We start from the raw sequence: 24236 nt of genomic DNA on the forward strand, positions 1-24236 counted from the left end.
TCTGTGCCAACTTTAATAGTTAGGTCTAAATATGAGCTTAATAAAAACACCATCATAATTTCCATCTTTATCACGTCTTGATGTATGTCACACTGGAACAGCTCAACTAGTAAACAAATGTTTCTAGCTATAATATCACTTGCCAGTCAAAAACCATAGCAGCTATACATACAGAGTATGTCATGCCAAATGACCGTTCACCACTATTATTTACAGTATGTCACAAAACACGTATCAGATAACTTTATGAGAGGGACATATAAACACTTTATCTTGAATAGAATGAAAGAGTTAATTGTTGAGGGCTCTTCAGAATTCTGTTTAAAAAGTTTCTCTTGCTAAATTAAACCAAGTCTTGAGCCACATCACCATTTGCTGAGTCTCTGTCCAACATCTTTTAGCTATTGGCAGTGCATTTAATCGTTCTCTGTTTCCAGAGAAATTCATCTACGAGTCTGGCAAGAAAAGAAGTATTTCAGAACAAATGCCAAAAGGTAATTTATAGAACATCCAATTCTCAGGGCCTACCACACAAGTTGTGTTACACTGCCTCCCAGTGTACAGCTTCTAGATGAAGCACAAAAGAAAAAGGCTGAAGACTCCATTTGAGACATGGAACTACTGCTAATTCCAAAACAGAATTACAACTACGCTAGAGCCTGCTCTCAAAAGCATTTCAGTTGTTTTGCAAATTTCCACACGGAGAAATATTGAACTGTAGGGTTTTATTTCATCATTTCGTTTTTAAACAAAAAATAATTACTAAACTGAAACCAAAAAAATACCCCAAGCAAATTCATTTTGCAGAGACCGCTTTTTCATTCTGTACTTATACTATGTCCTGTAAAAAAGAACCTTGGAATAAACTGAGGTTTCCAAATCATAGATAAAACATCATTGATAAAAACAAAGAACTTTGTAGCAGATACAAATTCTCTAGGAAAAGGAGAATTTTTAATATTCCATACATAAGATGACCTAAGAAAAAGCACCTGCAAGTCAAAATCAAACATACATATCTTAACCTCAGTGGGCTTCATATCATATTCTAAAACACTGGCACGTAGAGAGTTCAATCCTCCATTGCTGAGAGGATTGAAAACTCTTAATAAAAGCAAGGGAAAAGAAGACCTTTGCATCATTTTGTAATGGCATAAGTCAACATTTCAAAAAAGGAAAAAAAAACCTTCTCTAGTGCCCTCATTTTTAATCAGTAATAAACACATCGATACTGCTAATACTGTCTACTACAGACAGTTAGTAAAGATGCCTAAGTTCAATGTAATCACCACTTCCAGTTCCCTCGTAAGCCGTGAATACACAACATCCCAGAGAAGATTTAACAGAACAGCTGAAAAAAAACTTACAGATGAAATTTACTGGTAGAAGGAGTCAAGTGTATTTCCTCCACTTTTAAGATCAGCTTTATTCTTGCTAGCTCTTAAGAAAGTAGTATGGTCATTAAGCTGAAGTACAGCTTAGCTAAATCTAATTTGGTTTGGTTAATTTATGAGAAAGGTCAGACCTCTGAAACGAAAAGCAAGTCAATTAGTTAAAAGTGAGTGAAGGAAAAGAGCTTGATTTGCCCATTTGGAGAGCATGGAAGAACCAAGGAAGCGCGCAAGCTACAATCTAAAACACACTGCTTACAAATAGACTGTCACAAGCCAAAACAGCTTTTGGTAGACTGTTTGTAAATTAGCTTTAGACATGCTGGTAATTGCATCCATTTTGTTTAGCGGAACTAACTAAATGAAAACAAACCAAACTCTATAATGAGAGGGAAGAAGGAGAAACACTCACAGCAGTTGGATCCTTCAAATGGAGCTGAGTTGCTGTCACTTGTTTGAAACCACCAGGATATCTAGAAAAACAAAGCAAACATACAGGATTAAGGCTATTATGCTCAAGCACAAATATCGCTGTATCTTAAAAAACAGCCTTACTATATGTCTTACTATAAGCCCTCAAAAAGGGCTCTCATGAGGCTAACAACTACTTTACGGTAGAAGCAGTCTCTTCTGACAAGTATCTAAGTTTGGAAGCATTTATCACTATTTGTAGTTCTTTATTCATTCACTTGAGTATTGAAGAATTATTACTTCACAGGCCAATAGATGTGCTGTTAAATATACCACCACAGCTATAGACTACAGTGCGAGTAACATACGCAAAACTTCAAAATAGTCAAGATGATCAACTCTCAATCAGACTAGGGCTGACATACACGAGATAAACCTTCTGAATACTACTTATTATTTTCTTAATATTTTAGCCACGCCTTTCCATGATTTGGTAAATCTACAGTAATAAAACTTGACTTCACGTAAATAAAAGCATAGTAGAAGGTGTCTGTCTTTTTAAAGTCTTTGTGATTTGATGAAATTGCACTAATTCACATTTAACGCTATACTTTAAATGGTTCAGTGGTGCAAGAGATTACACAGAGGTCAGGTAAAGCGGGGTTTAATTTCAATTTAGTTACATTATTAGGAACCAACCTATGTGAAACACAAATAAGCCCAACATCCATTAAAACATCTCCACAGAGGGAGCTGCGCAGATGTGCATACTTACTAGCTGTACAATTCCTTTCACTTATTCAAAACCAACGTAGCTACTTACACTAGCGCTTTTTGCATGCAAGTTTCAAGGAGTCACAGGGGTGAGGGAGGAAGAAAAATCTGTTAATTGCCATCAACTTTGAACAAGAACTTTTCAGCAATTCTACAAAAGCTTCCGGACTGAAACATCAGTACTAGCAAAATTAGCTTTCTCAGCATTGCTTATTCATCTCCCAAACGGATACATTTTAACACTCTCTGAGATCCAATACTATCAACACAAAGTACATGTTAGGTTTTTTTTTTGTCCTCTGATCCAAGGATATGTCAGTTTTGATACTTGCTGTTAGATACAGTAACATAATTGAAGTCGATAAAGTTGATGTCCCTATACATCTTAAACGGGCAGTGGTTAAAGGAATATCTTCTACTGCTTGGGAAACAAGTCTTCATCTTTGGGATCGTCTCCACACAAAACAACCTGGCTCATCAAATTTGTTTACTCACTCCATTGCTCCAATTTCTCGTCAGTCTGATTATTTCCCTAACAATGTACACTGCAAAGAAAGGTTTGCATCCTTTTTGAACACCTTAATACACACAAACAAAAAACAAAACATGTAAGGAGCTATTCCTTTTGAAACAACATGCTACATAAGACATTAACTACTAACCTTAATTTTAGTGGTAACTCCCTGCAATATTCACTTAAAAGTGATTTAACACTTACCCAGTATGCGAAGAGTATACTTTCTGTTCCCATTTGTTACCAGAAAAGGCGATATGCCTTGTATTTATTATGACAACATGATCGCCACAATCACCTACAAGATAGAAATTATTGGAAAAATATTAAGAGAACCACAGGAGTAAGCAATAAAAATAATAGCTGTAACATGCACAATACATATACAATAACACATGCATACACATTTCATAAAGCTCAGAGGGAAAAATTTGAGCCTTCTGAGTCACTCCATCCAAACTTAGGTTTAAATACCTACTTCATCACTATTTTTCTTAGGACTATCAGGTTAGAAAGAAGGTGAAGCAGGTAAAATACTATCAGATTAGATAATTAAACCCCTGCAATTATTCACATAAGATCTGTAAGTCTGGCTTACAGGTAAGCATATTTTTTATTCAACACATTATGTTGCATATGCACCTACACTTCAAAAACTCAGTATAAAAAAAGTAAAGCTCAATTCTACACATATTTAATGTCCTTGTTTAATTTTAGCTTTCTTATAGAACAATAACAACGTTTACCAGAGGACTGACTATTTTGGATAAGTAAAATCATTCTACTAAATAATCACAGCCTAGAGCTAAATATCAATAGGAAACAAAGAGATTGCAAGTAAAAGCTAACTGTTAGGCAAAACCATTCTCAACACAGTCAAGCAATAGTGAATGTTACAGCAGATACAGATACATTCAATACTCTTCCTGTGATATCAGCAACTTTCACATCAAATATTTTAAATGCAGAATCTACATTCTAACAGCAATACCTCACCAGCAGTACTTTCTTCAATAGACCTTCTTTACTAATAAAATACTAATACAAACTCTACTATCTCAAAAATATCTTTGGAAAAGTGTAGTTTTTCATTTTAAAAGTAATCACCTTGATCATCTGTATAAGCTGCAACATTTGATTTATTCAATCAAATAACTGGAAGTAGATTTGTCCAAAGTTCACTCCCCCATGCAGTACCATATTAAAAACTACATAAGTATTTGAGGAGGCTTATTTGATGAAAGCATTTTGAGTAATTGAAAAATAAACCAGCTACACTTGAATACACTTAAAACTAGGCACAAATTTTTTTATAGAAGCCTGTAATTCATCAGTGCAAGTTTCCCATACTCTTGAAGTTTTCGACCATTTCATAATCTTGTGCTCCTTTACAGCCCTACTCCCAACTACAGTTGCACTGTAAGGAGTTTCAGTTTGTCTCTTGTGATGCAGCCATTCATTATCGGCAGATCACTTCTAAAAAGAAGTTTGTGTATAAACAACTTTGATAGGGAGCTGAGATCGGATTAGACTTTGCGCGTTTTTTGGTTTCTTCTTTAGTTGAGAAGATGACAGAACAGGTGCATCCTATTCTTACTAGCAGTTCTCCAGTTGAATAAATACTGAATTAACAATCACATACACTGATAGACCAGTTACAATCAATAAAGAGACAGCAGAAAAATTAACCGGGATACATACACCCTACATGAATAATGAGTGCAACCTGTTCTCTTTAAAGTAGATAAAGTTTATGCACAGCTAAGATCTCCCTTGAAATTTCAAGTTAATACCTTATTCTTCATGTGTTTTTAAACAGTGTTGCTCGCACCACCTCAGGAGAGAGGTGGTAGAGACTCAATAAGAAAGTAAAAACACTTACTGTGTGCAAACACATAGTCAAATTGCATCCTATTTCTGAAAAACATTCAAAAATCATGCAGGAAAACTCTTCCTTTAGACTGTTTTTATGCCATAATATTGAATTCTTTTATAAAATATGTTTTCTCAACAAATACACAAAAACGAGGCCAGTACATCTTATTATGCTACATACTCTTTGTTCCATATAGCACGTATCTTGCACCTCTTCAGGTGAAACACTGTGTAAGCCGTCACAGTAATTCCATTCCATATCAAGAAAAATAATTTTGAAACTGAAGATTTACAAATTTTCAGTAATTCTCATCTCTCAGCAAAAACATACGATTCAGGCACGTGCATTTTAATCAAGGACTAAATTCTGATCGAAGGCAGAGGCATCAATCATACTGTCAACTGCTAGCTCGTGAGACTGACAACCTACACACCAAACTTTTCATTTTAAGTCAAGTCTTAACTTTTCTTCTAGCCGTTATAAGCTAACATTGCAAGCCAGAGCGACACCTAGGCCAGATCTGGCCTGCAGGATGTTTCACCCAGCCTAGTCTTCTCCTTTAAGTGATGCAGAGATCAGCCGTTTGAGCAGCAAATACTGCCCAAAAAACACAATGGGTTCACCTGGACTTGCTCACAATCCAATAGGAAGAACCAGGCTGTCTGTATTTTGGTAAATCTGGCTCACTCAGACACTATTTTCAATGCTGTATTGCGAAGCTGCTCAAAAAGATAGCATGCAAGGGAAAGAGTCTGGGTGGTGAGAAGGGGACATGCATGAGAAATCTGAAAGTCCAGGTCCAAACCCCACAAATGACAAGTTTTGTCATCTTATTTAAGGCATACGGTTCAACAGCATCTAAAATCGCAGTATTTCAGGGAGCAATGGAAGATTACCCTTAAAACACAAGGTAAACATACATGCAATCAAATTTCTTTCCTTCCCTACCCACAGCTTAAATTTAATTTCTCATACTTTTCAAAACAGTAAGTGAATAATGGTTTTGTAAAACAATGACGTCCTTGTACCTAATTAAAAATAATCTGTGTTATTCCATCCAAGGAGCTGTTCTCTCATAGATACTAAAATATTTCTTGTTAGTTTGAAATAACCTGTTGAATACATCAACCACAGATGCCCACATACCAATCTGTCAACCTGAGACATACTTGAATACTTGAGATTAATCTCTTCTTTCATACTTCTTGGGTATATTAAGTTAGTATTCATTTATGGAAGGCTTTACACCAAATATCCTAGAAACGGCTTCCCAGGATTTATAACTTATGGAATATAAAAGTAAATAATCAAAGATCTTTTCCAGAGGACAACCAAAAACATTTCCTCTCACTGTCTGCCTTAATTTTGAAACAGCCTTACTCTCCAGTGACATCTTGTGGATAAAAAATATTTTGTGAAAGTAGAATTTGCATATTTGAATAACCTTGAGAACACTACATGTAATACCTTTTATTTTGAAAATCAGATCAAAACTAATTTTATCACTTACATTCCACATGTAAAAGCAGAATTTTAACGCTCCATTTGTGTTTCAGTAATGTCTCTTGAAAAGTTTCCATGAGCATTACAGCAAATATTTTACCACCAATTTTAGTACCGAGTAAGGATCACCTTTGTATTACTTATCACAGTGAGGCAGGCGCTATGCTGGTACAAATAATACACAAGATCGAAGATAATATCTTTACTGCTGAATCTTCCAATTTGGAGATAACCAAAGCAAATTTTCCATTTAAACAAAAAGAAATCTTTCAGCAATGACTGCATCTCCCCTTCTGAAACCACACACCGGCTCCAGGCCCACCAGGAACTCAGGACCTACCTGCGCCTTACGCAGAATTAAGAACTGCTCCGAAATTCTGTGCTGTTTTGCAGCTAGACGTTGAAAGGTACTACTGAGAAACTTGAAAAATCATGTCATCGTTTCATTATGTGTGCTCAAAGACAAATCTTTACGTTTAAAATAAACGAAACGAAGCACTTTTCCAGCTTCTTTTAAAAAATGGGAGCACAACCGCATTGCAACACAACTACTAAAAATACATGAACAAACAAACAAATAATTAGAAATAAGCTTTACAAGGGTTGGTGGAGACGATAACATAAGGCCAATAGAGAGGAATAAAGGCCAAAGGCGAGAAGGAAGAGGGAGACTTCTACAAAGGATGCAGAAACGCAACCTTACAGGTCAGGCTTGGCTTTAAAACGGAAATCAACGGGGGAACACGCCGGACGGCCAGCACAACTGCTCCCGTCTTCGGCGATACTCACTTAGCGCGTGATAAATCGGTTTATGTCTGCCTTCAAGCCTCAGGGCAGCCGCAGCTGCTATTTTCCCCGGCGGCTGCATCCTCGCGTCCAGGAGATACCAGGCTCTGGCGAAGGTGGCCCATTGCTGGGGGGAGGGAGCGAGAGGTGGCGCTGAGGGCGGCCCCCCCGCAGCCCACCGACGCCCTTTTTTCCACGCCTCAAAAATCCAGGAACAAATGCCTCCATCGCACCCTCTCCAAATAAATTCTCCAGGGAAAGGGGCTATCGATACGCTGTGACATATCTACCGCCCTAATTTATAAGTGCTTATAACGTTGCAGGGAGATAATAGCGCCATAAAGGGCATTTTTCGGCCGGGGGGCAGGGAGAGAAGTGCCCAACAGGGGAGCTGCCCTGCTGCCGGCTTCAAGCATTGCTAACGATAACCCGAAGGTGGCCGAGGGCCGCCTGAGGCCCAGCACCCCCGTCCCTTCCTGCGACGGGCTCGGCCGCCCTCACGGGCCGCCCCTCGCCCTCAGGCGCCGCCGCGCCGGGGGACGGAGGAGGAGGGAGGCCGCCGCCGCCGCCGAGCCGGGCCGGGCCGGCTCCCGCCGCGGAGGGCCCGGCCGGGCCGCGCTCACCTGCGCCGCCTTGGTGTAGCTGGCCATGGCCGCCGCGCCGGCCGGGCAGGGGGGAAGGAAGCGCGGCGGCCGCGGCTGGCGGCGGGAAGCGGAAGCGCTGCCCTGTGAGGGGCGGCGCGAAGGCGGCGGCGGCGGGCGGCCATGGACCGTTACGTGCTGCTGCTCCGCTGGGAAGAGCGCAGGGCCGGCGGCGCGGCGGCCGCGCCCGCAGCAGGTACCGCCGCGGGGACGGGACGGGGCGGCGGCGTCGCCTCCCGCCCTGGCGGCCGCTGCTGCGCCGTCGGCCCTCAGGGAGGCGGCTGCGCGGTTGAAGCGGTGCCGTGCGGCCGGCCTCGCCGAAACGCTGCGCGGGCGCGGGAGGGTCGCCGCTCCGCCCGGCGGGAAGCGGCCCTGGGCGCAGGTGGCGGCGGGCGGGTGCCTGCGTCTTCGTGCGGTGTAACTGCTGCCCTCTGTCTCAAAAACGCCTCGGTTGGCTTAATGAGGGCTCTTGTGTTCAGGTTAATGCTCTAGGATCCGCCCTCAGAGGAATGGTGCCGGTCCGCGAAAGTAAGATTTTGCTTTTGAAATTGGGCGGATTGGCGAAACGCTTTTATTCTCTCAGGTGTGACTGCCGCAGAGGTCTGTGGTCTCCTGGCAGAAGGCTGCAGTTCATCTGTGAAGGCAGATGTAAGCGCGTTTCCAGGTAGGTACAGCAACATACAGTACCCTAAGCCAGAAAAGTTTTTGAGGTAACGTCCTAGGCAGATTCTTAGGTCTGGGTGAAGCAAGTCAAAAACTTGAGGAAACTGCCCGTTTCTGCTGTTTGCCTAAACCTGCAGGCTGGGCTGCTGAAGCTGGGTCAGTTCTCTATAAAAACAGTAGTAGCAGCAAGAGCTGAATTGTTAGGAGATGGTTAAACCTACTGGGCATCATGAATGAAAATAAAGCTGTTTAGAGGTCGGCTTTCTGACAAGTTTCAATCCACTTGAACACCAAGCAAGAGTAGAAATGGGTTTGCTTCCCATTGGAGGTGGGGAGTTGGTATTTTCCTGCCTAAGAGTTGTGTTGCACCTATGATCTCATCCCAGGTTTAACATTATTCTGCGTGTCTAAACTTATTTCCGTGGAAGCAGTGTTAGTGTGTTGGGTAAGCATTCAGAAACCTAATTAGTGAACGTTTATTTAGTATTTTTATCTTCTTGGAAGAGATGTTTGAAGACCTGCTATGGTGCCTTGGTTGTGTGTTCAAATAATTTTAATACTTTCTTAGTCTGAAAATTAACTCATTGGTTCCTCACTTGGTTTGGGTGTCTAGTGTTCAGCTGTTAATGCTCACCTCACTGTCGCAGCTGTCATCTCTTTGTGACTAATGGCTTCATTAAGGGGGAAATGTTATACTCTTTTCAACTTCTATGGTTTTATTTCATAGACATGTTGAGAATGCATCAGACAGCATCTCGTTTTGTAAACTGGGTTAACGATATTTCTGAAAGTTGTGATTCAGTTCAGGTATGCTGCAGCTTCTGGAAGTGAAGAGTGTTATAGCTCAAAATGGAATGAAAATCAAGAACTTTCTTATCTATTAATAGTTAAAGAGGTTCATTAATAGTTAGACACTTAGCTAGACCTTAATATATTTAAGCTTTAACTATGATGCCAAGAGAAAGTAGATCTTGAGTCATTATGGCGCATTAAAAGGTTTGAAAAATACGTAAGATGCAAATGTGGTATTCCAGTTTTGATGGTTTAAGCTCAATCCATTCAGATCAGGAATTCTGTGAAAGTTTAGCGGAATTTTAGGATTTTCAGACCTAGCTGACTTTTGTGTAGGTAATCTTTTTTTTGTGCATGTTTTTATCCTCCGTTTCACGACCTTTCGTTTAAGCTTGATATGAATGGCAATGGCAGTGGTCATATGTGGGAAGTCCACTGTGTATTTGCTTCTTTTGTTGACTTTCTTTAACCAATTTAGGCAATAGTAGGCATAACCATGTAACAGAGCTAGGTATGTAATTTAAAAATTACCTGAGATTATCAAAGATAAGCTGTGACAATAGTATCTGTGGTTTTTTCTCCTTACAAGTTCCATTAAGAAGGAAAAAGTACTGCAGTTTTTCTGAAAATCCACATACAGTGAGACAGCGTTACCTCAATTTCTTGTTGGCACAGTGTAGTAAGATCACAACTAAGAAGATTTATTTGGATTCTTTCAGCAGAGATGCTAATTCTAATAGGAAGAATAGATGGTAGTGGATTGCTTATTTTAAATAATTGTTTACTCTCTTTTTAGCATGTTCAGTGGCTGGTATTCCAAGTGGGAAGAAATGTTATTTTGCAAGTCATGTTATATGTGGTTATTATCAGGTAAGAGATTTTTCAAAATATAAATTCCTCAGCTCTCTGCCTGTCTCTAATGCAAGTTAGTACTGTGATATTCAAAACTCTTTTTGCTTGGTTAGTTCTGCAGTCCTGACTGGGAGGAAATAAATTATGACACCCAGAAAAATGAAGACTTGCTCCAAACAAGTATTGATGAATGTCTGGGAGCTATACAGAATTTTGAGGAAGAAGACAACAACAGCAGAGAGTCACTGTCTATGGCTGAGTATGCATATTGTTATTTTCATTGAAAGTATAGTGGTTTGACATTTAACAGTAAAAGCCCAAGGGAATGAAGAAAATTTAGCAAGCACAAGGTATTACCAAAGCAATAGTTAACCATGAACAGTCCCCCCCCCCCCTTACCACCAAAGGTAATACTGATTTGTTTTATGTTGCTTTAATTTTCTTAGCTACAGATGACTTTTGTAGAGTAACAAAAAGCTTCCTAACTGCTGACAATTCTAAATACAAAAAGAAACTTCTTGCTAAGAAAAAGCAGATTGTCTTGAATCCTGCTTCCAGTTTTACTGCAGTTTGTTCTGAAGTCATTTAGCTTAGTTCTGCCTCAGTAAAATGTGAGAGAAGTGTATCTGATTGCCTAGGTATTAAGTTTGCACAGAATTTTAAAGAAGTAAAGTATTTACCTCGGGTAGTGTTTATTAGTTGTAACTTTTTGTTTCTAAATTATTTTTTCAACCATGTTGCTCTTAATTTTCAGTATCTACGATGAAGCTGCAGAAGGTCTGCATCAACTAGCTGATAAACTGCCTGCCCCAGGTAAGCTTTTTTAAAACAAAGGACCAGTCTCTTTTTGAGTTTATATTTATCTTCTTAGCTATTACTCTGAAAAAGTTGGTAAAATCATAGTCAGATGTAAAAGAACTCGGAGGACATTAATTTGCTTGTTGAATCCACTTGTGTACAGTCCTTAGTAGTGGTTTATTAAGGAACTTAAATGTGATTGGCCTGGGAAATCAGCTTAGGAAGTTTACTGTTCATGGTGTTGGAAGGCTGTGTTTTGGAAGAGATTAACAGTTATCTGCATAACTAATTTTTCAGTCTGAAATGGCACCAAAGTAGTAAGATAGGGTAAGCAGTACAAAACTTGGCATGCAACTGCAGAAAGTGAAAGCCAATAAGGTGTGAAGGAGCATAGGTCTATTGGATTCGGACTGCATACATGGAGATTCACATCACCCTGTATGTTACAGGATACATAACGTTGAGGTGGGATAGCAAAAGAGCTGGGTGTGGAAAGAAAAGGAAATATGCAGTTTAGGGATGTTAAAAGGAAGAAAACGACATAGTGTAGTTGCCCTGGCCATAGGGATAGAGGACTCAAATTTGTCAAACACTGTGTTCAGTGACAGAGGAGAAAGATGTAGAACTGCTGTAAGTGACAGAATGGCAAAAAATGTAGACTATTATGTGTTAATCTAAGAGGAGCAGCTAGAGATGAGCTGAAATGCATTAAAAGTGCTTTAAACCTTGCGTGAATTACTTGAGATCAATCTTTAAGCACATTTCAGTGCAGTCACCTATAATCGGTATTTTCTGTGGAACACTGCTCTCTTTAAAAGACCGAATTGTTTACTGAATAATAGTAATTTGAGTCATATATACCTGTTTTCACAGGCAGAGCAATGGTTGATGTAATACTGCATGCTGTTGAGCGAGATGCACCCAAATTAAAAGACTGCTTACCTGCTGTTGGTGCCCTGAAACACCTGAGAGAATGGCACTCTGCAGAAATCACCATTGCAGCAAACGACTCTAAAGGGTATGCTGTTTATTTTGGGGGTACGAAGAAACTCTTGTTTTATATCAGTATATGTTAGTGTTTTAAAATAAGACACTTCAGTGTCTTCAGTTCTTGATAGGTATTCTTTGAAAATATGTAGATTTGTCTCCTCGTTGCTTGAGAGCAGAAATTACTCATGCCTGTTTATCATAAGTACATGATGCAAACAAAGGGGTAGGCAAAAAATCAAGCCCTCTGAAGTATCTGTTTCTATGAGAGCAAAACATTTTATCTTTACGTCACTTTCCATTAGTATAACTGTTAGAGAAGGGAATTGTAGTTTCCACAGCAATAACTTCACGACTGGCTTCAGTGTGCATAGGATGTTTTAAAGGTCTGATGTATTATACTACGCAATAACCTATATTGATTCTAGTTTTCCAGTTTTTATAAAATGAATATCAGCTGGTTTTACTTTAAACTTGCCTGTAGTATTACATTAAAAAAAAAAAGCGACTGACTTTTCCCCTTCTTCAAAGATGGAGTATAAATTTACTTCCTGTATAATTTTGAAGTTTTAACACTAGAACTATTAATTCAACCTGAAATTAAGTCCAATAACAGCTAATTTCTTACAGAAGAATCCCTACTGTCCTCTTTTAATTTATATATATTGGCTTTGATCTTTCTCAATATAAATCACAGCTCTTACTTTATTTTTTCCTAAGAAAAAATAGATTTTTCTTAGGAAAATTATTCCCTGTGTGCACTAAATAACCTGGCAAAGTTTCCTCTATTCCTCCCTCCCCCCCCCCCCCCCCAATCAAGTCTACTTCATGAAGTATATGGTTAAGTTTAATCCCAAGTTAACAAAACTGTGATTAAAATGAAAAAATTGAATGTTCAGTGCTTGAATAGAACTGACCCTACGTACTAAGATATACAGAGGAAGAGAAACTAATTGCAGTGACTTTCATCGCAAAGGAAAAAAATACTCTTTTTTTGCCTCGGTGCTTCCTGTGCAGCCAACTTCTGACTGAATGAAGTTCTGCTGCTGCCATTTATGTAAAAGTAAAGCCATCTGGGCATTCACGTTCTTTGAAAGTTCTCTCACTTTCTCTTCCTGTTCTCTTGGTGGTGATGATTTCACTTAGAAAACAGATGGCCAGTAGTAGAATATGCAGATGGCCAGTAGTAGAATATGCAGGTGCTGTTCATTCATTTATTTTGTCTCTGTCTGTAATATTTGCCCTGCAGTCAGATCTCTGCTTACAAGGCTAGCTTCAAACCAACTAGATGCACTAGTGATAGCTGCCTAGCTTTGCGCCAGCTACTAGCACCTGACCTTACTGTGGTATGCCTACGGTTTGCCGTTGCCAGTGTTATTTGGTATCTGCCAAAGTTCTTTGCTATCGTGGTAGAAGAACCAGCGCTTCTATAGTATTTTGCACTTTGTGGAATGTAAAGATATATATATCTGTCCTCACATAGGCAAGACTATTCAATGCTAAGGAGTAGTAAGTCTATTAACTCAAAGTGCACTGCATGTTAATTTGTAACATTACGCTCAATGAGATTAATTCTTCCTTATTTTTACAATAGATGGCAAAAAATTGCAGACTGTCTATCAGCAGAGTTTGTATCTTTGGATAATCTCAGGAGTATTGTTGATTTAAAAGAACTCTGGAGGGGAAAGGTTCAGATATGGGAGAAAAAGGTAAAATAACTATGTTTATGATAACGTCTTAAAGTCTGTATATGTTATTTAAAGGGTATATTGTACATCCTTTAAATAAATTGTAATATATTTTATGCTTCAAGACAAATTTCTTTTTGACAACTTCTTTTTGACAAGTAATTTTTAAAATGTCTGGTGCAGCATTTCTGAGAAGCAGTGGGAAGAAGAGGGAACAACTTGCTTTTTAGCATGATGAAAGGATAAATGAGATCAAAGTATATGCATTTGAATTTCAGAAGCTCAGGCGCCCTCCTCTAAAACACTTGCCTTAACCTTTTGTTCGAAATGAGGTTTTCTTAACTACCAAGTCATTGTTGCAAGCGCATGTCTGATGTTTCTGGAAAGACTGAAAAGTTCGACTGTGGAAAACATTTTTTATGCTTTCAGTATTTAAATCTTGGATATAGTGCTTGGTTACCTAAGCCTAATGTTTTTATGTGATTTACAGATCTGCTAGAATCAACTCTAATATAAATTGTTTAAAATAATAATATATGTAACTGGCCTGGGAGAAATATTTTTTGTGTAAATTTTTACTCTTCACCAATTAAAATGGTGAATTAAACATGGAATAAATAATGTTCCAAGCATTCTTGTTAGCACTGCATTTTATATGTTTCTTTTTACTATATTGCCTCTTTTTTTTCAGTTTGGATCAGAAGTTAGTTTTCCAGAATTTTGCATGAAAGGTATTTCAGCAAAGCCATTTAGCGCTTCACATTTAAGTTCTTGCTTTGCTGCTAAGAAAGAGCCACAGTCAAGGAATACTGATGCTATGCCAGAGGTAAGTCGTCTTAGTGTCACTTTGAGCCACTATAATTCACCTGATTTGCCTTCCGGAGAAGATTAATAATTAGGGGAATCTTAATTGAAATAGAATATCAAACATAAAAGTAATGGTTACGTAACTGAGGAAGACTTGTGGAAGTCTTTACTATATGTAGAGGAAGACTTCTTTTGTTCATGTATAGACAAAATAGGTCTTTAAAATTTGATCTGCTTGTTCTTAAGAATGTGATATCAAATTACTTTAAAGTTGAAATTGAAAATTTGTTCAGTCTTTACACTCAAAATATATTATTTTTAAGTTCTGTATTTATCTAAACTTTTCTATTTCATTTTAGAAATACTGTTTGAAAATGGCTAATGTTTTATCTTTTCCACTGGAAGCGGATCTCTGGCAACTACAGAATTATATTTGTTACTGAAAACAAAAATCCATCTCATCAAAACTGACATTCGTTAAGGCAATATTATTTTCATTGTTAAAATATGTACATTTTGGATTGCATTTGTCTGATCCTGATAGGTTGGTTGGTTGGTTTATTTTTAATTGGGATAACAGTTAGTCTGGCACAGCTTGTTTCATGCACATGGTTGGTATTCTAGTAAATAAATCTTATTAAATAGAATTACATACTTTCCCTGTATTTTTCTATGACTATATTTAATATGAAACTGTGAAAGCTTCCCCTCATTACATTCTTTTATACCTTTTTCAGATTTACTTGTAAGACAAATGCTTCCAACAAAACACTTGAACAAGTTTTACTGAGATAACATGTTACCAATTCTCAATTTCATCTCTTTTCAGGTTTTTCATTACTATGGTCCTGCATTAGAATTTTTGCAGATGGTGTTGCTTTCTGATCTGCCCTCCTGTTTTATATCAGATCTGGAATTTGAGCTGTATCCTTTCTTAAGGATCTAATGATAACGGTCTTTAGCAGAAAGCAAACAATCAGGATCTAACCATGCAAATAACATTGAAGGTGTACCAAGAAATCACTTCACCCAGTCTGCTAAGATAAAGCCATACAGTGTTTCTTCACAGCTAGATTTTTTGTATGTTGACATTTAAATTACAAGAACATGACTGACTGGTTTTATTGCACATATACTTGATCTAATGGTGGATAAATTATCTGTGGGGGAAAAAATAGAAATATTTATTATACTAGTGCTGTAAGTTTAAAACACATTTTTCCACAAAAGTATGCCATTTTATTGCATACATGCAAAATCTGCCACATGATATGGCAGAGAAATTTTATGTTCAGAGTTGTGTGAACTGCAGAGGTCTGAAGGTATATTTATATTGGTTTGAATCTATGTGCTTTAGGTCCTAGTCTTAGTGTTAAGATAGGTAGGTCAGGCTGTATGAGCCTCCCAATATTTTAATATCAAATTGTCTGTTGATCCCTGCCTATATTAAAGGTGTCAGCAATGTTGTATTTCATCATATAAAATTTCCAAAGTAACTTTACTGCTTTTTTTTTGAAAAGGTAAGTTTACTCTTTTATGGTGCTTGACTGTTACACATTAAATACAGTCCTTACTTAAACGGAATGTAGCATGATTTATAAAATAGATGTACGTATAGTTCTAAAATAGATGTACATATAATTCTTTGGGAAGATGAGGTTCCTTAAACTGTTCTGTTCAGGAGCCTGGCAAGAAAGAATATCAAGACATCTGTGCTGCTTTTGGACCAGATTTCTTCTCTCTCTGGGAAGGTATGATGTCTTTTATTTGAGTTTAGCAAAATGAAGAATTGTATGTTGCTCGTAAAAGATACAGGAATAATATGTTAATACCTACTCTCTGAGGAAGTTCTTTTAATATTTAGTTCTAAAGCAAATTTTACTTTCAATGGTGCATAATCCTAGCAATTGCTAGGTCCTAATGGTTTGTAAACCTGTTACTTTTTTTTTTTTTTAACCTTAGCTGCATTTTGATCTCCTAAAATATCTTGTTATTTTGAGTCCTAGCCTGGTAGATGTTTCTGTAGTTTTTAGAATTCAGCCATTTCTTTAGCAAAAGCCAGGGCTGTATTCACGTTGTAAGACTTATCTTGGTAGTCTGAAGTGGTGAGCTTTTACTTTGAATGTATATAATCTTCACTTCAATTCTGTTGTGGTATGTTCAAGTGGATAATAATCTTTCATTTGGTGATTTGATCCAGTGGCTAATTTATGTTAAACTTTTAAAAAAAGGTTATTTAAGTTGAATTTGAATTTTTCTTGTTTTAACTTCCAGGAGTTAGTACTGCATTTTTCAGGCATATGTTTAAAGCGGTGGTTCCAGCCTTCACCTTGTTATTTAGGTTTTTAGTAGTTTTTTTTTTTCTTCCCCCCATCTCTGTTCTCCATTATGCCTAACCAAAAAAGAAATAAGTCCTTTTTCTAAAACTACGAGAGAATGCTGCTCTGTAGAGGTATTTTTAGCCAAATTGGTACAAGATTTGTAGTATAGACCTTTTTATGTACGGAATAGAAATTCAGCAATTAATTATCTCTCTACTGGAGCAAAAACAAGCACAGCTTTCACAGCGTCAGCTGTGTCAACTGATTGTTCCATCTCAATTGATGTGAATGAAAAAGGTGTTGAGTAAAGATGTTTGTGTTTAATTGAAATACATTTGAAATAGTGCCTAATCAGTAGCTCAAAAAATGAAATGCAGAGTACGTTTCAGTAATATTGCATGTGTTATATTTGCTCTCATTATTTAGGTGGGAGCTTTATTTGCTTTGCCATGTAATGTAAGCAACGTACTGATCCCATCCCCTGCGCAACTGAGTACAAAGAAATGGAAGGAATATATGGCTAGAAAACCTAAGATCATTACTGGTAAGTAAGAAGGCGATGACTGTAGATGTGTTTTATTCTGATTATATGTTCTGTATAACTTTTTAATGAAATTAAGCAGTGATTGCAATCTTCATTGGAACAGAATGTTTTGGTGAACGCGATTCCAGCTATGCACGCTTGTTGCAGAGAAAAATTGAAAAGAGTACAGTCAGATTATATGACCAGCATAGTTACTCTAAGATCTAGGGAAATGATGCAGCTCTTTTAAGCCATCTCTGTGTGCTGTTCTTTGGCTGAAGATCCCGTCTCCACATACCTTTCTAAATCAATCGTACAGTCAGTGGGCAAAGATAGCTGCTTCTGCAGATGGAAAACCAGTGTGCTTCGCTTTGCTGCTTCCCTTCTCACTTAAGCATTTCCAAAGGTTCTTGCACTTGCATTTGATTTGTCCCTCTTCCACGGCAGATACAAAGCATCAGGAAATGCTAGGTGCCTCCTTTCCCCTGAGAACCAATGTGCTTAACTCATGATTGAAAATAGGCCTCCTCTTCTTCCTTGTGGGCATATGATAATGTCAGCCAACTCTTCTTACATAGTATACTAATAGTTAGATTTTTTTATTCAGGACCTGAGAGAACAGAATCGGTGCAAGCTGAAGGAGATCAGATTGAATGAAGTTTCTAGTCATGCAGTATTTTAGGTGAGAATATACTGAACGCTGCCCTCGAAGTGGAGACACTGCAAAAGTAGTAACTATGAGGCTCGTAGGGACAGAAAAACATCAGGGTAGAAGGAGCCTGTGCTTACCTAGGACAGGATGAGACATAGGATTCTCCTTTCTTACATGATTTTGTTGTTTGTGCAGTGCTCTTTGAATATATAATTCATGTAGCTTCCAAGGAGCGGTGACTTCTCCTTTTGATAGCTGAAGATAGTGTTTGTAACAAATAAATAGATGAGGATTACTGGCAAAGACTGTTTGTTTTTTTTTTTTTTTGAGGTCTGTGAGAAGGCAATAAATTGAGAGACATTACAAAGAGCTATGTAATTGAGGGCAAAGAAGCTTAGTGGTGTGAAGCGGGTGCTGGCAGTATATAGATTCAAAACGATCTCTGTATGTTTGGAGGTGGCAGAGCCTAGAGGATAAGGTTGCAGACATGGTGAGAGGATAAGGTTGCAGAGATGGTGACAGCAGTAGCATTTCCACCGTACTGGAGAGGTACTCCTGATGTAGCTTATTTTAAAGCTGTTTTTGTGAAGGTGTTTCACAGTTGTCTCCTCATGGTTTCTAAGTTCCAGAAGTTGAACTGAAAGGAGAATCTTGCCGATATTATTTCTTGCTGCAAGGCAATGGCTCTGGAGGATGTAAAGCAACTTTGATTCATTCAGCTAGTCAGATCAATGGAATGGCTGCTCTTGCTGCAGTAAATGGGAAGCTGAAGACAAATGCAGGAGAAACAGAATCAAGTAAGACTTGCTTATTTGTTTAAAAGGTATCTGAAGGCAGGTAAACGCTACTAAAATTTATACGTGCATTTTATTTATATTAATCTATGTTACAAGGGAGAGAACAAGGAGGAACGTTACATTTTGATGCATTTCTTTGTGTTGTTTCCGCAGTAATTTTTCAGGACTGTTGAATTTTTTAACATTGATAGAAATATTAATGAGAGCCAATACCTTTACACAGTTTACTTCTACTTTATCTTCTAAACACGTTCTTAAACTTATAGTCGGTCATTTCTCAAAACTGCCAGTAGGCAATGCAAATGTTTTATTGTACAGGAGAATCCAGGTAATAGGCATGCAAATCAAATCTGCAAAGACTTAAATTTAAAAAAAAAAATACATTGTTGTTGCAGAAACTGACCAACGAAAGCCTAAAATCTAATCAATTATCTATTGATAAATTCATTTCATTGAAGATTTAAAATAAAAACTTTAGGGCAAGCAGACAAGTGGACTTTCACGACTGTCTTGAGTTACTTGATAGATGCCCATATTACTGGGCAATCCTAACCATTATAGTGGTTAGGATAAGAGCTAGCAGCTGATCATCTGCTCCACCAGAAAAGAGCATGTGTGTAGACAATTACCATAGAGTAGTTGTCCTGTTACAAGTACATAAACTAGCTAACTCTGGTTATTCATGTATTTCCTCTCAATAATACCGACAAAAGGAGCGCAATGACCCGCATGCTCTCTTTTTCTTATTATCAAAATAAATCTGTGTATGATAGGAGTGACTGCTTACCATTTTTCCTGATTAAAATCCCATTAGTAGGCTGTCAGAAGACTGAAAGTCCTTAGCAATATGTTGGGAGAGAATTTCTCTTTGCTGCTATCAAACTGGTGGTAATTTTACCGTCTTTGAATGTCAGTCATGTTAACTGTATTATCATATATTGGTTTTGTATGCAAATTGAAAACTAATGGCAAAACTGGTGTATCATCTATTCCAAGTTATACCCTTGGTATATTAATTTAGTTGTAATTTATTCTTTAAGATTAGCTGTATGCTGTATGTTAAATTCTAGTGTTTTTTCCTTAATATGAAATTGGTATGTCTGCTGTGTCTTCTTGAAATCCACTTTTTAAGAAATAAGATGAATGACCTGGTATCTCTGCAGTCCTATGAGGAACTCTTGATAACAGATTTCTCCTTATCTATACAGACTTTCGTATTGCAGACTTCATTGAATCTCTTCCGCGTTTCTGTGGAGAGCAGATTGTAGAGAGAGAAAAGAAACTGTCTCATATCCAAGTGTTTGCTTTGAAAGAGTATCTCAGTAAGTAATAGAGAAAACATGAGAAGTTCTCAAACTGGTATTAAAAAAAGTCTTTTTTCAAAAAAAAAAAAAATTTATTATTTTATTTAAAAATATATACTTTTTGCTGTATATCTGTGGTGACATGTCAGATAATTTTTAAATACTGAGGAAAAGGGGTGCTGAACTCTTATTTAAGCTAATGGGTCTTTTTTTTGTTACTCAAACCTTCAGTATACTAGTATATAGTTTCAGAATGATTATTCTGTGGTAGTTAACTTTTTCTCTGCTTTGTGGGTTTTTTTTTTCCTGGTTTGTTTTTCAAACCCACTGCTGGATGTCCCTTCTACAGATATAAAAATTCTACCCTTTTGTTCTTCCGTGCAAAAGAGCATGTATGCATCGTAAATTTGTTGTTGTTATAAATGGATATATCATCTTAGAGAATGACTTTTCAGTCAGGTTTATAGATTTTCATGACTTTGCAAAGAATTTGGACACTGGTCATCCTAGATTTTTCAGTCTAAATCTGTTGCTCAAATTGACTCAATTAAAATGAAAAAAGCCTCTGAGAGACTGGCTGGATTATTGAGAATGGCATACTATGAAGCTAATTTAAGTGGCTTATCATTAACAGAATACCATCTTAATGAGAATGAGTTTTACGCTCACAGTCTTTTCCATTATTTTTTTCCCTATCGTACTGCCTTCACTTACAGTCATTTTCAGATTCTCTCATGCTTTAACCCTGAATTTGGGGCTGCCTTAAAGCTTGTGTTTTATTTTCAGTTATGGTTGTGTCCCCCGGTTCCATTAGGATAAAGACTGAATAGGAGCAGCTGGGGTTTGACAGATCACATCAGAATCATATGATATAAAATTATATCAGAATTACCTGACCGTTGATGTTCTGACCAAAGAGCCTGGAACACACAGAATCTTGGAGCCGCTCTTGTAACGGCAGTAGAAATAGTTAAGTGGGTGAGTGTGTCCCATAGCAGACTTTGTAGAGTGAAGCTTTTTATATTCAGACTCGGCATGTCCAAGTGTTTATCTTTGAGAGATTCAAACCTGGATGTACTCAGAAACACATAATAAAAAAAACTTTAAAAAGGTGATTCACATGTGATTTCAGCCAGTCTTACTGCTACGTGTTTTTTTACTTGCCTGTGGAATAAACCACCACCATCTTGCTCAAGAGTACAACAGGGTCAAGTTAACTTGTTTTCCTTTAAGGAGGCTCCGGTTATTCTTAGCAGATGCAATAGCTTTTCTTTCTTTCTCTTTTATAGAGAGAAAGGAATTGACCAGGCAGCGTTCAGTTATTTCTACTGATGAGATCAAAAACTTGTTAGCACTTACAAGAGAAAGTTTTTTGGAACTGTGCAACGCTAGTCTTCCTAAACCCGTTCGACAGAAAGTTGCTGATAAAACTAGGTCATACACAGTGACTTCTGGTAAGTATCTTTATTTAGAAAATTTACTACTTAAGACCTTTCTTGCTGTACTTTCATACCTATTGTCAATTTTTTACTAAAAAAATTGACCCAGACAAAAGGAGAAAAAAACTGAAAGCAAAATCAAACAGCTTTACAGGCCCCTTTACAAGCTGAAATTACCTTTGGCATTAACTATTGGCATTTTTTTTTTCTTGACAAAAAATGGATAGAGAAAACACTTCTGATCAGAGCACAAGGCTGACTTACCTCTGGTGTTATTCTTTACTTCTATTATGGTTTATCAACCTTTTGTTATAAGTATAAACACTTCGAGGAAGCATACATCTTTTTTTTTTTTTTTTTTTTTTATCCCCCCTTCCACTCTCCTGTATTTCAAGAGAAATGTTGGTATTCTTCTCATCTTAGTTGCTCATATGTCCATTTGCTGTATGTCTAGTTTTGGAGAGTTGACTCCTGTGAAGTTTGCGTGCATATATCTAGGATCGTAGTTTATTGTGTTATGGCAACATGGCTTTTGGGTAGAATCTCCTGCATCTGCCATTGGAAAAGCTGTGACACATAGATGGCCTCGTCTGGTTGAATGCCAGTCTGTGTCTCCTAGCCAGAGAGACAATCTTGCTGCAAATACTCAGGTCTGTAGAACACCCAGTAATGCCAGTACATCATAGTGAGTGACAATTTTAATTCATAAAGTTATGCTGATTTAAAAAACAAAAAAACCAAACACTCTCCCCTTTAGTAAATGTTTCAGGTGGACTTCTCTCAAAAATGTTTTCTGTAGTTCTCAGATTTGTTAATACTCAAAGGTGACAATTAGTATATGGGACAAAGTTTTAAGATCTCTTAACTTTCAGCAGAACAAGGTGGTTTGTGTTTGCCTCATTCATCAAATTGCACTGCTAACGTGATGTACCTGTTTTCTCTTTTGCTTTTGTGTCCGTGTCTCCCTCCCCTAATACAGGCATTAGTTGTCTTTTCCTCCATCTTCCCCCCTACCCAGCATTCATTTCAATATGATGCATTGCAGCACAGCTGGTGGTAGGATTGCACTTAGCGTTTTGGAAATGACTATCATGTCTGTCCTGGCATTTCATACCAGTACAGCGTGATACCAGTGTATGTGAGCACAGTGCAATAATGGTTGTTTATCTTTATGGTGAAAAGTTTTGTATTGTAGTTATTTTAGCATTCTTTTCCTAGTTTTCACTCTCCCTTCCTCTGCTTTTGGAGTACTTAAAGGAATCTTGGAAACCATAATTCACTAATTGCCTAGTGCTTTTCACGATTCAGGCGATGCCAAGTGTGCTTTTGCGGATGTCTGCATGGTAGAACACGCTTCTTTTGTTACCCTGTGGAGTTCTTGAGAGCCAGAAGTTGAGCACTTTTGTGGCTGGTAGTGTAAATTCCTTTGTGTTTAGAGACAAATTGTATTCTGCTGCTTATAAGTGAACAATAATACTTTTGTTTTCACTGTGCCTATTTTGTTGCAGAATCTGATTTAATGGAGCCAAATCCATTGGAGTGGCCAGAAAGACATGTTCTTCCGAATTTGGAAAACTTTGAAAAAATTAAACAAAAAATGAGGTAATGGTTAAATACAGCAGGCTTTCTCAGTTACGAGCATTAAGCATAACTCTAGAGGAATTGTGTATGTTGATGGACGTTTTGTAAACTGTTTTTAAATGTATTGGTAGTCTTTCAGAGGAAACAGTAAGACTGATGCAGAGTTTTCCTTGGACTATCAATTTCCAAGGGTGTTTTGGGGTAATTACATGGTATTTGGAGTAGTATTGTTTTGAGTTACTTGACAGAACTGAAAGTTAGCACTGGAACTATGTTACTTTTAGCTACATTAAGAAAGAAATGGCACTTCTAGGCTTCAGCCATGTTAGAAAAACATGTAAAAGCTTTTCTCTTCCAACATGCCCAGTGGCACAAAGGATTAAGTAAGGACAGTAAAGGAGTTTTGTCAGCATGTGCAATGTGGTTATGATCTCTTTGTATTTCCTAAATAGTCAGGACTAATATAAAGTCTCGTGTAATATTAAAGGAGATAGATCTATTGGTTTTGTGTTTGAAATGTGTATTTGGTTTTGTTTTTCCTTCGATCTCTCTCTCTCTCTCTTTCTCTTTCCCCCCCCGCTCTCATTTCCATCTTATTTGCAGACATGCCTGTCTTTCAAATTCCACAGTTGCCATGGCCTGGGTTGGAGTTCTGCATGTCACAAATTCTCACATTAGATCTCTGCTTTTTCATGCCTTTTTTTAAAAATAGTATTGACTTATTCTTAAACAGATTAAATTTTTTCCTTTTAACTTTTGAAAAGCTTCCAAAATGATGTTTTTATTTCATAGTTAATATTTATTTCATCCTATTCTGAACTGGTAACCTCCTCCTTATCCTGAATTGGAGTCTAGCCTGTTGCTTAGTAGTAGACGAGAGAGAACTTTGCTGTACTTAATTGAAGACGCTAAAAAATAGAGTGGAGAATTGCATTCAGTGGTGGCTTTATGGTTCCTTTGTTGCATATTGTAAGTCTTTTTTTAATGGGAATTAATTATTGATCTCAGAAGTCCATAAATGGAAAAAAAACCCAGGATGAATAATGTAGTTCCTATATTGTATTTCATAACTAAGGTACAAAATCATGATGAAATTACTTTCTTTAGTGGGATGGTAGTGAATTTGCATCTAATAT

At 37.5% G+C, this 24236-nt stretch overlaps 2 protein-coding genes across 4 annotated transcripts in view; one reads left to right on the forward strand and one right to left on the reverse strand.

Moving 5' to 3' along the window:
- MRPL13 (mitochondrial ribosomal protein L13) overlaps window positions 1-8010 on the reverse strand; it is a 35988-nt gene extending 27978 nt beyond the window's left edge. For both annotated transcript variants that reach the window (XM_068933193.1, XM_068933191.1), the window contains exons 1-4: window positions 7879-8010; window positions 7259-7382; window positions 3295-3388; window positions 1804-1864 (exon numbers count right to left, since the gene is read on the reverse strand). In XM_068933193.1, the coding sequence (XP_068789294.1) occupies window positions 1804-1864; window positions 3295-3388; window positions 7259-7382; window positions 7879-7905 (306 nt within the window). In that variant the 5' untranslated portion in view covers window positions 7906-8010. The remainder of the gene's footprint in view (window positions 1-1803; window positions 1865-3294; window positions 3389-7258; window positions 7383-7878) is intronic.
- Window positions 7962-24236, forward strand: part of MTBP (MDM2 binding protein) — a 28960-nt gene continuing 12685 nt past the window's right edge. Inside the window, exons 1-15 of one of the 2 annotated variants that reach the window (XM_068933188.1) lie at window positions 7962-8092; window positions 8480-8560; window positions 10148-10221; window positions 10317-10462; window positions 10958-11016; window positions 11875-12019; window positions 13583-13697; window positions 14368-14502; window positions 15313-15407; window positions 16165-16234; window positions 17231-17348; window positions 18603-18776; window positions 19985-20098; window positions 21370-21534; window positions 23028-23121. In XM_068933188.1, coding sequence (XP_068789289.1) covers window positions 8020-8092; window positions 8480-8560; window positions 10148-10221; window positions 10317-10462; window positions 10958-11016; window positions 11875-12019; window positions 13583-13697; window positions 14368-14502; window positions 15313-15407; window positions 16165-16234; window positions 17231-17348; window positions 18603-18776; window positions 19985-20098; window positions 21370-21534; window positions 23028-23121 — 1658 coding nt within the window. In that variant the 5' untranslated portion in view covers window positions 7962-8019. The remainder of the gene's footprint in view (window positions 8093-8479; window positions 8561-10147; window positions 10222-10316; window positions 10463-10957; window positions 11017-11874; window positions 12020-13582; window positions 13698-14367; window positions 14503-15312; window positions 15408-16164; window positions 16235-17230; window positions 17349-18602; window positions 18777-19984; window positions 20099-21369; window positions 21535-23027; window positions 23122-24236) is intronic. The other variant, XM_068933189.1, reaches the window with a different exon arrangement.

This window comes from Struthio camelus, chromosome 2 (genome assembly GCF_040807025.1).
Source record: "Struthio camelus isolate bStrCam1 chromosome 2, bStrCam1.hap1, whole genome shotgun sequence".
Lineage (NCBI taxonomy): Eukaryota > Metazoa > Chordata > Aves > Struthioniformes > Struthionidae > Struthio > Struthio camelus.